General features: G+C 40.6%; 1 protein-coding gene across 1 annotated transcript in view; it reads right to left on the bottom strand.

Annotated features, from left to right (window-relative positions):
- Positions 1-15,842, bottom strand: part of TMEM26 (transmembrane protein 26) — a 443,778-nt gene that overhangs the window by 49,050 nt on the left and 378,886 nt on the right. Inside the window, exon 4 of the mRNA XM_078640963.1 lies at positions 4,511-4,731. Coding sequence (XP_078497089.1) covers positions 4,511-4,731 — 221 coding nt within the window. The remainder of the gene's footprint in view (positions 1-4,510; positions 4,732-15,842) is intronic.

Below are 15,842 nucleotides of genomic sequence, written 5' to 3' on the forward strand. Positions count from 1 at the left end.
TCTGTTTTGTAAGTGGGTAGATGTTGAAACTGCCACACAGGTAGTGATCCGCTACATCAGGCAGGTTGCACATTGATTGTAGCATGTGAGCTCCAGTTTCTTTCCTTTTTGGTCTTGTATGTACCAAGAGATCTCTCAATGCTTTTCCTCTCCTGAAGGAGAACATTGGTCTCTATAGTTTTAAGGTGGCTGAAGTTAAAGTTTTCCAGTGTCACAGAACTCATTTCTTCAATGTATTTGCATGGATTCCATATGTGGTGACACTCAAGAGTCTGTTGTTCTGTAGTTTCGCATATGTTTCCTGAAGAGACTCTCTCTGGTTATTTCTGGCTCTTTTCATCGCTCTTCTGATCAATGTTTTCGGACATAGTTTATCTTCTAGTTTATTTGCCTACTTTGCTGCATGATTGTCATAGGCCTTGAGTAGGGTCACCATTTTGGTGCAAGGCTATGTTTACAGGCATTAGTAAATCTGGGTTTGTGAACAAATCCATGAGTTGGCAATGACCATGCTCTACCCATGGAACGCCTGCCAGATGCAAGGTAATGCAAATCAGCGTGCTATGCACTACCTTGTATTACATTTTTTTACTATGCCACCCAAAGCCAGGCAAATCAGACTTTGCATGGCATAGTGTTTCCTGACACATATTTTGTGTGGGGGCTGCTTCAAAAAAAGTGATGCAACCTAATGCAATATGTTAGGAAATCTGGCCCAAGGTCCCTCCCCCCAAGCAAATCCATTCACATGTAACTAGGAGGAATTTGTACAGTAAAATCATTGTGGTTTTACAGATCAGTGTGAACAAAATGGAATGGTATTCCCCATGGGTAAATAGGGTAAATTAAAATCGGGAGATAAAAACACCTCAATTAATAAAATTACTATACGGAAATTATATTTCCGAGCTTGTTTGTTTGCATACACATTTTGTCCTCCTTTGTAGTAAATTGTGCTGAAATACGTACTGTTTCACCACCATTTTCTATGACTTTCCATGGGGTGTGCGACATTCCTGGTCATGGTCAGGGTAGCTTAGCACACTTTGAAAGTATTGTTACCTATTATGGGGCATAATATCAAGGGCATTATCGCCGCTTTAGCGGCACTTTTTGCCGATAAGGCGGTGATATTTTTATCGCCTTATTAGCAAGCCTGCGCTAACGCATGTTTTTGGCGTTAGCTGACGGTTTTTCTATCGCCTTGCATGCCAGCGACATGTATCGCTAATGTCATGCAATGTAGGCATTACTCACCTAAATTTCACGGTAACAGTCGCTAACACCACTTCGCTATATTATCTAACATGACCCGCAAATTTGCGCTAAACACTGATGAACGCAGGATTTTTACACCTGCTAGAAACCTGACTAAAGATGCTGATACATGGAGGTACATAAGGCAGAGTAGCCAAGATCTCCATCAGGAGATCCACAAACATCAAAGAGGTGCACAAAGTCACAACGTCAGGGTGCCTAGTCACTGGAGTTGGCGTGATTCCCTCACCTTAATTACAGACATGACTGTGACAGATTGTTTACCTCCCTGTGTGGAAGCAGGAGGTACTCGTCTAATATTGCAGTTAGTGCCCACTATGTTTTGTGCATGTGGGCAGCAGTACGTGATGATTTTGTCACTCGGCCACCTGGGTTTGCAGGCACTCCATGGGTCAAAAGATGCATTAGCTGCAATATAAATGCCGCTAATGCATCCATTTCTGCCGAAGCAAAGGTATCGCAGGAATATTTATCGCCGGTTAGCGATTGTTTGCGCGTCCTTTCCCAGACAGTATCGCATTTTAGCACCGTGTTGATAATAATGAAAACAATGAGAAAACTATCCGGGAAAGGACGCAATATAAAAAATGCCAAAACTTGGGGTCGTTGATCATTATCGCCATTACTAGATAATATGCCCCCAAGAGTGCCTGTCGTGAACCTATGGGTTTTTGCCCAATTTTTTGGGGGAAGGTGCACCTCTCGGAATCCTATTACAGGAAGTTGTAGACAAAGTTGTTATACGTAACTTTACATTTTGTTTGGTGCCATTCCTAAAGGGTAAGTACACCTTTTGGCAGTCACATCTGAGTAGTCAAAGGTCTGATTCAAAAGTCTTTTTTCTTTAAGCGTGAGTTATTCCAGACTTACGTATTGCATACTTGAATATTTCTGGGAGTAAGTCACACCTACTCATTGAAAGTATCTTAGTGAATCAGACTATAAGAAAATATGTTAGCTGAGCTGAGGCCTAATTCGTTTTACAGTCTTCCCAGAGCTGAAGGAAAGCACTGTAGTGTATGTTTAACTTGTATCACAAGCACTAACCATGTCCTTGGTCTGCAGATCTACACTTTCCTTTCTGGCTTCAGATTGTAGTATCTTTCTCTGACACATATGAGACAGCTAAAAATAAATGCTGATTTAAAAATCTGAAAGCACTGCAGTTCTGGTTTCATGTCTTTTCGCAATGCCCCGGTACATAATTTACAAAGCAAGCTTTAGCAGTTAGTCCAAATGTTACTCTGAATATTGATACATGTCCACATCAGTCTGAAGCTGTTCCAGCACCCGCTACTGAGTGCGCGAGCGGCAAGAACCTGGAGCGTCGACATATATATACATATATATATACAAATGTATATATGTATTTATCTATAACTATATCTATATCTATATCCATATATATATATATATATATATATGTATATATATATATATATATATATATATTACCTACTGGCGGTCGCCAGTAGGTATATATAGTTAGGATTTTTTTCCTATGGGATTTTTGAAAATTCTATGTTGAATAACTTTGGCGTTTGAGGACGGAATTGGCTGAAATTTTCTGGAAAATGGAACATTGTGTTTCTGAGCAGCCCCTGAAAATTTGGGGGGGTTTCGTCAAGCGGGGGCCGAGAAAAAAGGGGGGTCCCAAAACGTGTTTTTAACATTGAGTTTTCCATAGGGCGGTTGGACTCACTTTTAGCTCGAACGGCTGAATGGATTTCCACGAAACTTGGCAAAATTGTAGGGACTGGTAGCCCGATGTGCCTTTGCTATGTCTCAAGATATATGCTCCAGTGGTTTTTACGAAAATTAACTTTGAAAAATATATATTGGGCTACATTGGGCTATATATATGTTGGAGCCCAAATGTAGCCCAATGTAGCCCAATGAAGCCCAATGTAGCCCAAAGATGGCCGCCAGAGACAAAAAAAAACAAATGTAGCCCAAATATCAGCCAGATGTAGCCCAACTATAGCCCAGTGACAGAATGTCCCAGAGTGTTTTAAAGAACAACTAGAACGCTAACAGTCTTTCTTATGACAAAAGTATGGCACACCTGAAGTCATCTTGATTGGAATAAAGTGGTAACACTTAATACATTTAATTTGAAAAGGAACAAAGTAAGGGGTTTCATTTTGCCATAGAAATGTTATATATATATATATATATATATATATATATATATATATATATATATATATATATATATATATATATATATATATATATATATATATATTACCTACTGGCGGTCGCCAGTAGGTATATATAGTTAGGATTTTTTTCCTATGGGATTTTTGAAAATTCATGTCATTTGAGATGTCATCAGTGATGTCATCAGTGATGTCATTTGAGATGTCATCAGTGATGTCATCAGTGATGTCACTGACCATGTCATGAATGATGTAATATGTGACATGATCAGCAGTGGATTGCGGGTGCGCGATATATAGTTAGTACAACTAACTATATATGGAATTTCAATGGTTTTGTGTGAGTAAAGTAAGTTTTTTTAAATGCTAATTCCTAACTATATATGGTTTATAACCTATGGTTTTTTCAGTGAATATACATATATATATCCACGGCTGCTACCTAGAGCAGCAGTGGGAGGGTGGGGGCTGAAGGGGCGGGAGGCAGATCGGGTGAAAAAAACACTTACCTCTCGGCGGCTGCCTCTTCTGCGTCCTCTTCCGGGCTTCTAGGGAGACACAGGAAGCAGGAAGCACCATGGATCCCACTATCCCTGCAGCCAATTCCAACACTGCAATGCAGCATAGTGATTGGTCTGAGCGCTGTGACTCAGCACTCAGCCAGGGGATGGAGGGGTGGGCATGTTTCCATCCATGCTGTAATGCAGCCTGCATGGAGAACAGGGAAAGTGCGCATGAGAGGGACAGCCAAACAGTCATGGCGCACTTAGGAGTGTTCTACCACTCCTCCTCTGTTCTGCAGTCCTGGCCACCCCCTCAGCAAGGTAACGCAGCAGGAGGACAAAATAAAATGATATTAACGTTACGTTTTATTTTTTCCTTTCTTTTGCATGCAGGGCAGCGGGGCGATGCTCCTCCGCCTTAACGGACTAGCCCCAACTGATAATTGTTAAAATATGTGTAATAAATCAGCAATTCATCTGTATTCTAGCACATTGCGATTAAGAGAATCCCTCAGAGACCAGTCTGCGGGCCTGCATTTTTTACATGAATGCTGAGGTATAACTTACCTTACATCTGCTAGTTCAAGAGTCTCACTGCAGAATTCAAGAATATCCGCTGCAGTCCCCACGAATAGCAGTAGAAGCTGGGACAGCTGCTCACGGGTGGTGCCAGCATCAGTGGGCAAGAACCATTTGCCGATGACCAGGAGAAGCAGGAAGGTCTGGTGCAGCGCTAATGTCCAAACAGTGTTGCACACTGAGGCTAGTGTGCTCACTAAAGCTACAGCCTGTTTGTGAAAAAACAGAAACACCATGCAGTGAACTCATTATTCGCTGACCTTTCAATGATATAGATACATATTTGATTTAATTTTGTTTCCAAATATATTTAAAGATTAAGTACTACAATGAGATTGTACCAATTAATCACCAATGAAAATGAATCTGTGCTGGAAGTACTGGGCGACCACCTCCAAAGCACGTTTTACCTGAGTGTTTTCACATGTGCACAATCAAAACTGCTTCTTAGGAAAGGATCACACTTGGCTACAGATTTCAGATATATTACAAGACAGAAATATTCTATAAAATCCCAATTGGGAAAACAGGTTCTTCTGCTAAGGTTCCATTTCATAACATTTAGATGAAAAATCCCATTATGCATACTTAATTTGGAGGAGAAGAGAGAACAGTATTCCCATAAACAGAGACACCACAGATTCAGCATCCCAACGAAAACATAAATCGTATGTGTAGTGGGCAGGGCTGATGGGGACGTCTTGTGTGGTGAAGTACCCAAGAGGCACTTTTGCCCTCACCCTGTCCCCAAACAGGGACAGAAGTTATTTTCTGGGGTGTTTCCAACCCCTTTGAAAGACATAGGCAGTTCAAAGCCTCTGAAAACGAGCTGGAAATCCATTGTTTACAGTGGTTTTAAGATCGTTTTCCTACCACCATGGTATATCAGCTCCATACCGTGTGACTGTGTAATGGAAGCTGACATTGTGTGTAACACCGTGGCACCATATAAGTTGGCAGGTATGCAGATTACATAGAAGTAGTGGTGCTTAACTCAGCGACATCCCCCTGGGCATAGCCGAGAGCCTGCTAGCAGCAGGATGTAAACCATTAGACTAAAGTTTTCGGAATGATGGAAACTGATCCAATGTTCATTCATTGAATTGTTTATTCATGAAATGTGGTGCTTCATATACAAATTAAATCAATTGACTTTAACCCTTTAAGTGCTGCCGTCGCCGTTGGCTGTCGTGAGCACTACCTGGCTGGTGCTGCGAACGGCCAATGCCCGACGCGGCCCCACCCGTTTCTTCAAATGTTCCGCACTGGCGCGGAACGTTCGAAGCAGCTTAGGAGTTAAATCAACCCATATATCCATTTTAACATATCTCCCGATGCATTTCGGGTGGATCGCCCTTCGTCAGGTGCAGTATCTATAAAGTTAATCAGTGGTCTGCAGATTACAACTCACTTAAATATTCCTCTCTCCCATGCATGCACTTAAGAGAGTGATAAACATGTCTGATTACTTACTGGTAATTTTCATTACTCCAAATCTAAGTCTTCCTTGTCACAATCCTGGATTCTCTCCTGCCCTGATCCCAAACACAGGGAGGTTTTGGTATGTATCAGGTAGGGACAGGAAGAGGAGGAACCACAAATAGGTGCAAGTTTTATAAGAGAAATTTTTTTTTTATTTATTTGCAAGCTTAGGCAAACATTTTTTATGTGTTTGAGGCAAGCCTCACCTTGTTAGAACCAGGAAAAGCAAGACAGCTGAGGAGGTAATGATCCAAAGTCTGTGAATTCTGGGTAAAATAGCAGCACAGAGAGGAGTTTGCTTTAATGAAGCAAGACATGCTTGGGAGTTAATCTGTACATTCACAGAGTAAACCACTCCTGCGCTTGGCTTTGTCTCATCCAGCATCATCATGTTTTGCCATCCCATGGTCTCCAGCATGATATAGCTGACACAAAATGGAGAAGAAAGTTCAGGTACCTCTACATGGGGGATGTCAGGTCTACAACACAGATCAACCATCCTCAAAGCTTCCCTCTTCCTCTATCAAACCTATACCCACTCCTACTTGAAAGGTCTTTGAGATATTCTTGTGGGAATTAACTTAAGCATTACCCCATGCAAATCGTGAGGCCCTTACCAAATCTGGCCAGGGCAGGGACTGGGCTGTGCCTGTGAAAGCACCCCTGATCCCTGTACTGCAGTTTTACTAGGTGCAGACCTGTATCTAGTAATAGTAAAACTAGGCCTGGTGTTTTTCGACCCAGTGCTTATCTCCACAGTTATTTAAGAGTCACTAGGTGCCTAAGAAAAGCTGTAGCGTCCACTTCAGTAAAGGTCTTATGAAGTGCTTGAAATTCTATCTTTTAATAACAGGTAAAGGTGATGCAAAGGCAACACCTATTTCCCTTTCACCTGGAGGGTGTGCTTCATCACATGCTGCTGTCTGAAGGACAGTCTTGAAAACCCAGATCTCCTAAAACCACCATCGCAGTACCCCCCCATCACCCATCTTGTGTGCATGACTTGAAGGCCTAGAAGGGAGCCAGCATGCCTCTTTAACCAGAATGCCAACCTCACAAACCCGTGGAAAAACAATTACTGTATCACCTCTGTTGGGAGGCACAGAGGGAAACCCACACGGTAGTCTCTATTCTCACATTTCCCAAGTCTAACCATTTCCCCTCAAGAGACAGCAGTGCTCCTGCACAATTCTCCTGCCTTTTGCTTGCTTATCTCTCGTTTGAATCCTCTCCATTCAGTTTTCGTGATAATACAACTGACTATCCAGTTCACCACTCTAGTCTTTGTTTCCACTGTTGTCGGTATTGAGAATGAAGAAATCCTGCTTCCCTTTTTAAGTTGTTTGCTCAATATTGAGACCGCGTTTTCTGGGTCCACTTGCTTACCATTGGTCCTCTAACAGACCTTTCTGTATGACTGAGAGGTGATGGGAGTTAGCATTAGCATCAATCAAAATTCAATTAACAGTGCAACCCATTTGGCTACACAATGAGGACCAAGTATCGGTAGCTTGGATTATGAAGATTTATTATAAATTCAAAATTAAGTTTAAATACACAACTCACAGCACAATGCTGTAAATGTACAAAATAACAACAGGGAAGCCCAACTTCCTGTTGAAGTTCAGGTGCACCAGAATTAAACAAACAAGAAATTAATTCACTGCAATACAGAATATTAATAAAAGTAGCTGATGCTCAGCGAAAAGTCTCAAGTTCTGTGGTCTATGCATGGGTAAATCTAGAAGCAAATAAATTAAGGTCCAGACAAGGAGGATGGTGTTGTTAGTCTAAAGTATCTAAAACATTCAACATAGGAAATCAAAGTTGAGCAAGTAAAATAAAATATAGAAGGTGTCAGCATTTCAGAAGGTCGGTCAAGAGCCTTCTAAGGATCAGAGAGAAATGTGTCAGCCTAAGCCACACTTAGGAAGGGATCAGATAGACATTGAGGTCTAAACCTCTAAAGGGCATGGATGGTTCAAAAGAGACCTCCTGCATCATCTCCGGAAAATGGGGTTCTAAAGTCTGACAGGGTGATACATTATAACACATAGGTAACACCCCCTTTGTGCACATCATTGGAGTCAATTGTTTCAGTCCGGTTCTCAGGTAGCATATGGCTACATCAGGAAAAGTCACACACTACATAGCCTACACATCTGGGGGTTTGAAATTGCTAGTGTATTAATTGGTGAAAAAAAACAACACTATTGATTTGTAGCTCTTTAACAACCAGTGTCTTGCTCACTATTTAGGACTTAGGTGTGCCATTCCCTCATTCTAACTGCTGGGTTGATTTGTTACTACCCTCAAGATGGACACCTCCAATAAATTACTTACAAGAAAATTACTAGGGAAATGGAGAGCTCTAAAACGATATGGAGTTATGAGTTTAATGGTATACAGAAACACCACCAAATAAGGTTGACATACTTTTAAAACAATATAGTTCAGGCTTGCACATTAATTATTTTTTGCTATCTGGTAATTGCCTTACACCATAATATGCATATATGGATTGTGCTGCTTCTTTCTGATCATTAAAGAGCCAGTTTTACTGTTGATTTTAATAGGAATCCCATTATGGACAAAAGGTATATATGAAACTTTGATAGATCCTTGATTGCTTCTGTAGATCTTATAATGGAAACAGGTGAAGAAGTAGATCATTACCATCAAAATAATGTTGTATCAGCCAGGAAGACTCTAGATTTAAAGGCTGTTATGCAGTAATAAGAAGTGAGATTGTGGTCTTAAGTGTCAACAGTTGAGCAGGGGATGCTCATGGTACAATGACTGTGCACTGAGCATTATATTTGTCAAGATACTTGCAAATCACTGTGCATTATTAGAGCTACAGTACGCAACTGCAAAATAAATAATACATAAACGAATACCTACAAAGAGTTATAGTTTGGTGAATCGTCAATAAGTAGAACTTAATTAAGGAAAATTAAAAGTTTTTTATACGGTATGAGAGTTGAAAAACTATGATATATTTTGTCTAAAGTTTTGAAGGAAGAGAAAAATGGGAAATTGTAATATGGTCGGTTAGGAGGTAACACAAAGAGAACAAGTTCGATATAAAAGACACACAAGTGAAGAGTACAGGTAATTAAAAAAAAATGCCTAACAACTTCTTACATTATAACAAATAATTGTATAAAAAATTATACCATGAGGGTAATATGACATTGAAAGAAATAAAAATAATGAAGTTGGTGGGATTAAGGATCCCTAAAATAAATCAAGCTGTATATAAGAGAATTATGAGTTTAAATTTATTGAATTTTGAGAAGCCAAGTTTAAATGATCTTACAATAAATGCTGCTAGCTATGTTGGAATTATTATCAAATTTTGAAGAACAGGATGAAATGAAATCAAATAAAATTAAATAGGTCTTAGAACCACACTAATGCCCTGAAGGGCATCCTAACGCTAGACAAACAACTGTATGAAACATCCTTAGTCAGACATTACACTACCAGATGGAAAGGGAATAGAAGACTAGACTGATATAGAGGAGAGCAGCCATGTATTAAGCAGCTTCCTAAAAGTAAATCATTTTCTTCTAACCTCTAAGTGAGTGGAATCCAGTTTCATGTTCTGGCAGCTAAGATAGGAAAGCATCTTCTTACTCTAGTAGCCAGTCGAAGTTTGGGAACATGCAGCAAGTTGGCATTACTGTGTCTTAGGTTTAACTGAATGGAATAGTGAGAGATACTTAGGGCCAGTATGATGGAAGGCTCTGGAAGCCATATCCAAGGATTTAAACAAAGTAAGTTTCTGCACAGGCAGCCAGTGCAGTTGTCTCAGGCAGTCAGAGACCGAATCCCTACATGATAACTTTAGCGCCAGTCTTACTGACACATTTTGCACTACTTGCTCTTTGTTAATTAAGAATTTTGGTAACCTAAATAGAGACCGTTGTCGTAATTCAGCCTAATGGTGATCATGCAAGGACCACTGAATTCCAAACCTCCAGAGTCAAAAAATCCCCAAATTTCTTCAATGATTTTATAAAGGTGAAACAGGTATCCGCCGCCGTCAAGATTTGGGAAGAAGTCTGAGTTGAATGTGACACCCACATTCATTGCTACAGTGGTGTGGGGATGGGGTTTAACAAGTTCATCAGGCCATGAATCTGCAGCAGAAATCTTTTTATTTCAACTGAACAGCGAATTTCCGTTTGAGCAATATTGCATTTTAAGTGATTGCTTTTCATTCAGGCAATGACTTTGGTGGGACAGGTTTTTGAATTAAATTCTGAGCCTAGATAATTTTTATCGAAGGATAATAGCAATTTAGTATCATCTGGATAAGAAAGGACTGTGATGCCAAAAGATCAAATAAGTATGACCAAAGGGGTCACCTAGACATTGAACAAGGTTGGGCTCAAGGAAGCACCCAGAGAACCTGCATATCTAAACATACTGTCTCCTAAACTGAAGTGTCCAAGTCTGACTTCCTGTTTCCTATTCAAGGGAAAATGTTAGAACCTTCGTAAGACATTGCTGCAAATTCCCAGCTTGGCCAGGCACTGGAGCAGCAGCATGTACGACATTGTTGAATGTTGCCAGCAGATCCAGCAAAATCAGGAAGGCGTTCCAATCCTTGTCTCATGGTATTTTGATAGATCCCGAAACTTCCAGAAGGGCAAACGCCATGCCAAGGTCTGAAGTCTGACTGGAATGTGTGGAGAAAAATAAACTGATCTAGATATTCGATAATTTGTTTGCTCACTAATTGTTTTACGATTTTGGAAGGGGTGAGGAGTAGAGCAATAAACCTAAAATTGACTAAGTTCCTAGGATCAGCAAAAGATGTTTTCAACAATGGCTTTTTGACATAGCTTGCTTCCATAATCCTGGGACCTGAGCTCTAATAAGGGAGGAATTAAAACGTGGGTTAAAAATAGGATTAATGATGCTAAGAGATTTATCCAGAATTGCAGGTGGACATGGGTCAAAAGAGGTCCCAGGTTTACAGCTCCATATGGGCAGTTCCGATTGCTGTAGCGTAATTGGTTTGAATTCGGCAAGTGTGCTGTTAACGCTTGAAAAAGTTAATACTGTTTGTACATTATTCTCAGGCTCATCCACCTCACTGTTTGTAAAAGGGGTTTGAATGGCTTCGACATTCTGCTCAAAGAAGTTACACAGCCTGTCATACAACTGGTTGTAAGGGCAGTATTTCCATGGTACAAACTGTGGGATGAAAAAACTACGCTACAATGTGAAAAGTCTCATAAACCGCATTCTTAGACTATTTTGGTATCCAACAAATTTCTCTTGCCTTACTTTATGGATTCATAATATTTCTTAATGGCTGCTTTATATATAGCCTTGTCCTCTGGGAGATAGTGAATTCTCCATAGCCATTCGTTCCTATGTTTTACAATAAGATTTCTCACTAGCCAAAGGTACATTGGGTGGTGGACCTTTCCAATCATATTTTATATATGTGGATTAGAAGGAAGCTTTTACAAAGTAGGACAAACAATAGAGCGAGTTATTTTACTTCTAACCATTATTAAATATTATTAGATATTAAATACTATTAAATATTTGTCAAGGTACTTGCAAATCAGTTAGTAAGAGGTGCTAGTTGGTTATTCAATATATATCAAACTTTCTTACAGGTGAGGCTGCTCGCAGCCGATACATATTACCTGACACGTAGGCTGAAAAGGTTCTGGTGCAAACTATGTTATTTTAATTAGAAAAGAGAATGATTTGGCGAACTGGGAGAAAACATTAAAAAAATTATGTAATGTGTGCTGTTTCCTACCTATTTAATCAAGTTAGTATGACACTGTATCAGAATTCCAAAGCAGAAATAGGATATTTCTGCTTTGGGTATAGGATATCAAAGGGTATAGGATATCAAATGTCCTTAATTTTATTTGGTGCTTTTATTAAATCCCTGTCTCTGGAAATTAATAAGCTGCAAGAGTTAGATAGCTTTGATAATGACATTGTATGTACTATGATATACGCTAATAATGTTGCACTGCTCCTGAAAGATGATAGCACTAACCTATATCCTTTCAAAATGTTTCCTGCTTGTGTAAAGTTGACCAGGTGTAAACTAAATACTGCAAAAAGTGATATTTTATAGGTGAACACAATCCAGAATATTATTCCTGAACAGTAAAGTAAAACAATTTGGTTAGGCTCAACATGGTATCTGATATTAAGGTGATAGTGAGGTTGGGTCATTTTATGATCTAAATTATAGACCTTTGATGATAAAAGTAACTTTTTTAAGATCAAGGGTGCAGATGACAAGCTATATCAACGTCATAAAGATGTTAGTACTTCCACTGTCTCTATTTATTTTTAACCATTGTCATTTGAATCATGGGGTCATTTGAATCATGGGGTTATAATTACCTAATAGTTTGATTGATAGTTATATATGGCTAGGCCGAGAGGTAAGTATTAGTAGAGGCAAGCTTTGTTCCCCGTTGATAAAGGCTGCTGATCATTAGCTGGTTTTAAGTTGAAATCTTTACAAAGATCTACAGGAATGCCACAACTACTATACGATTATATTTTATTGCAGCTAATAGTCAAGGTTCTACATTGTACATTGTATGCAATATTTGGAAATCAGAACAGATGATGATCTCAAATCCAGAATTAAGGATAAACTACAATATATTACTATAATGTGCCTTAATTCACCCAGATCTACTAATGATTCATATTGCCATGGTTGAACTCATTTACTGACTATTTATGCTTCTTCCTACTTTTATCTAGAAGCGTGAAGCACAAATGTAGACTTGAGGGGCATGGTCAGGTAGGTGCATACCTTATTGGAGAAGCCATTACATCATTTGGCAAAGCAACTATGGTCCCTCTCAGAACAAATTTTAAAACTGAACCCACACAGTACAAAAAAAAATAGAAACACACAAACCATATTAGCAAGATTATTGAATTATTATTGAAAACCCGAAAGTTATGCATTGAGTAAAATATGTGCCAAATAATTATGATAATGGTCAACAAAAAACAGATTTTGGCCAGGGAATATGAAATCAATAAGTAGCAACAACTAAACACCCTGCCTCGGACTGCCTGTATAAATTTCAATGACTGTCCAATATTCCTTCAGGAGACCCTCAAGAGCTGTAGATGTTTGGGTCCCTGTGTATAAATCAAAGGATCATCTTCAGTACGTTGTAATTATTGAAAACATCTCAGATTACAGTTTCCACTTAGGTCAAAAAGATCCCAGGCAATGCAATTCAATTTGGAAGGTTAAAGTCTGGAGATATCCTGGTTACTGCTGATGAAATCAGAACAAGGTCTGGACAAGAAGGATAATTCCTCTACTTGTCACTAGGTGGTAAGCAAAAATGTATCAATCACGGCCAGAGTGCAAAGTTACAAATTAATAGCTGTTATAACAGAGCTATTTGCTTGTGAATTGAGTGTTCCAAAATTATGGTAGGTGAAAAAATAACAGTATGCTAGGGAATGCAGACATTGAGCACTGTACTACACATGAAGCAACATCAAGGTGTCGATTCCGATTCGGGAAAAAACGCTCCGAATAGCCGTTCGGAGCGTTTTCCCCGTACGAATCGTACCCTGCAACGTCCCGCGTACGTACGTCGAAGTACGATTCGTACCAGGAGCCGGACTCCATACAAATCGTACATAGACCGTACGACTCAAGTCCCCGTATGAGTCTCCGTTGGAACCCGCTGTACGCGACATCTGTACGGCTCGCTGCTGGTTTATACGACCCAGCAAGTACGATACGTGCCGGGTACGCACCGTACGAGCCTTTTTTTACGGGAGCTGAAAACAGCCGTAAAAGCAGAGTTCGTGCCGAAACAGGTACGGAACGCCCCCCCCCCCGGTATGTTGTGTACCCCCCATGATCACAGGGGTACGCACCATACCCCATGTTTACTGGGTGTACGGGGCATACCCTTGCGATCATGGGGGGTACACACCGTACCCCATGTACGCTGGGTGTATGGGGCATTCCCCTGCGATCATGGGGGGTACGCACCGTACGGTGTGTATGTGATTGTGCGCTTTTCCGTACGAATCGTCCTTACCTGACGTGGACCATACGGATCGTGTCCTGATGCCCCGGTCCGGATCGTACTCGTCGGGTCGTACGGCTGTGTACGAGTCATACGGAGAGGGCTCCGGATACGATTCGTACGGACGTTTTTTTTACCGGATGGGAATCGACCCCCAAGTAGATGGTGCACACTCAGGAGCAGATTTACTAAGATTTTGCATCGGGTTGCATCACTTTTGTAACATGACTGCCTACCATAACACCTTGCGTCAGGGAGCTGCTACATGGGTGGAGCATGGGCTTTCTCGTATATCCACCCCTATATTCTGACACAAACACATATTTACTATAGTCATTAAACATGGGTGTGCACCAAAATGATGCATCTAACCAATGCAGGAATAATGAGGAGAAATATATATATTTCTCCTTGTTACTTTCTCTTTGCATGTGATATACCTTCATGCACAAAAACTATTCTGACCACAATGTAGGCACCCTTGAGTTGTGGTGCGAGGGAACCTGCAATGAACCTAGGCCTCCAGAGGTATGCACTGCTACAAGAGAGCAGAACTGCACCATATCATAGCAGATATGGCACATTTCTACTATCTTCCTTTCACACAATGCAGCACAGCAACTTCCTTTGCTGCGTTGCACCAAAGTTTAGTAAATCCGGGATTTAATGTGTTAGTCTAATGTAGTAATCAATCACTTCCAGAAAAGGTACAGCCTGCGTTGGTATTTGAAATTAAATAAGGCACTTTGAAAATCACTGTCCTGCTGCCTGATCAGGTGACCCAGGGGATTTCTAACTAGGAAGAGATCTAGAACTATAATGAGAACGAAGTTGGCTGAATTTGATCAGATTTGTTCCATATTTAGTCTTGTCCACAGACCAATGGAAACTGGTCAGGCTAGATTCTGGACTATTCATTGAGACTATGTTGATGTGATGGTGCAGATTTAGCCTCAGAGCTCCACTTTGTGAATATGCGAAAAGGAAATTCCCTGTGCAGAAAGTGTGGTGTGTCTTAGGTCTGAGAGCCTGTGACAACATAAGGCAGGCCTACTCCAGCAGAAGATTCAGCATTTCACAGCAGTGCTCAAGTAAGGGCTGTAGTGTGCTCCGAGTCGGGCTCCTGCTAGAACTATGGCACCCTCTCTCCTCCATCATGTTTTCTATATAGATAGCAGCAGTATGACAAATCATGCATACTGCCTGTGCTCTATGGGGATCACAGCAAGGTAAACAAGGAGGCAGGGCTACATGTCCAATACAGAAGTAGGAACATTGCTGCTCAGAACATGATGCAGCACAACAATAATAGGGACATTCACAGGGCCATTCCTGCACTAGAGGTTTAACTGCTCCTCAGAGATGCATGAGCTCAGTGACTGATTCATTTGATTGAACTTACACTTTGGAAATGTTTTGGCTAGAAATTCGGCTTGCCTCACAGTTTCAATCACACAAGGACAGATCAATCTATATTTGAGGCAATGGGCATCCACCTATATCATTCTTACATGCTCACAGTTACACATGAAACATTTTCAGAAACTAGGGGCATATTTACAAGCCCCTTACATTGTGGTGGCAGTAGGGGCTTCGCCTTATTTACAAGGCAATGTTAAGCCACTTAACGAGGCTTAATGCTGCCTTGTAAATAAGGTGCCCTTTCGCGCTATACTTAGCGGGAAAGCGGTGGGCAATGGGTGTTGCAGTGGGCGTTCTCCCGCAACACCCATTGATTATAAGGCTGCCCCATATTTACTAGA

The sequence above is a fragment of the Lissotriton helveticus genome, chromosome 5_1, assembly GCF_964261635.1.
Source record: "Lissotriton helveticus chromosome 5_1, aLisHel1.1, whole genome shotgun sequence".
In the NCBI taxonomy this organism is placed as follows: domain Eukaryota; kingdom Metazoa; phylum Chordata; class Amphibia; order Caudata; family Salamandridae; genus Lissotriton; species Lissotriton helveticus.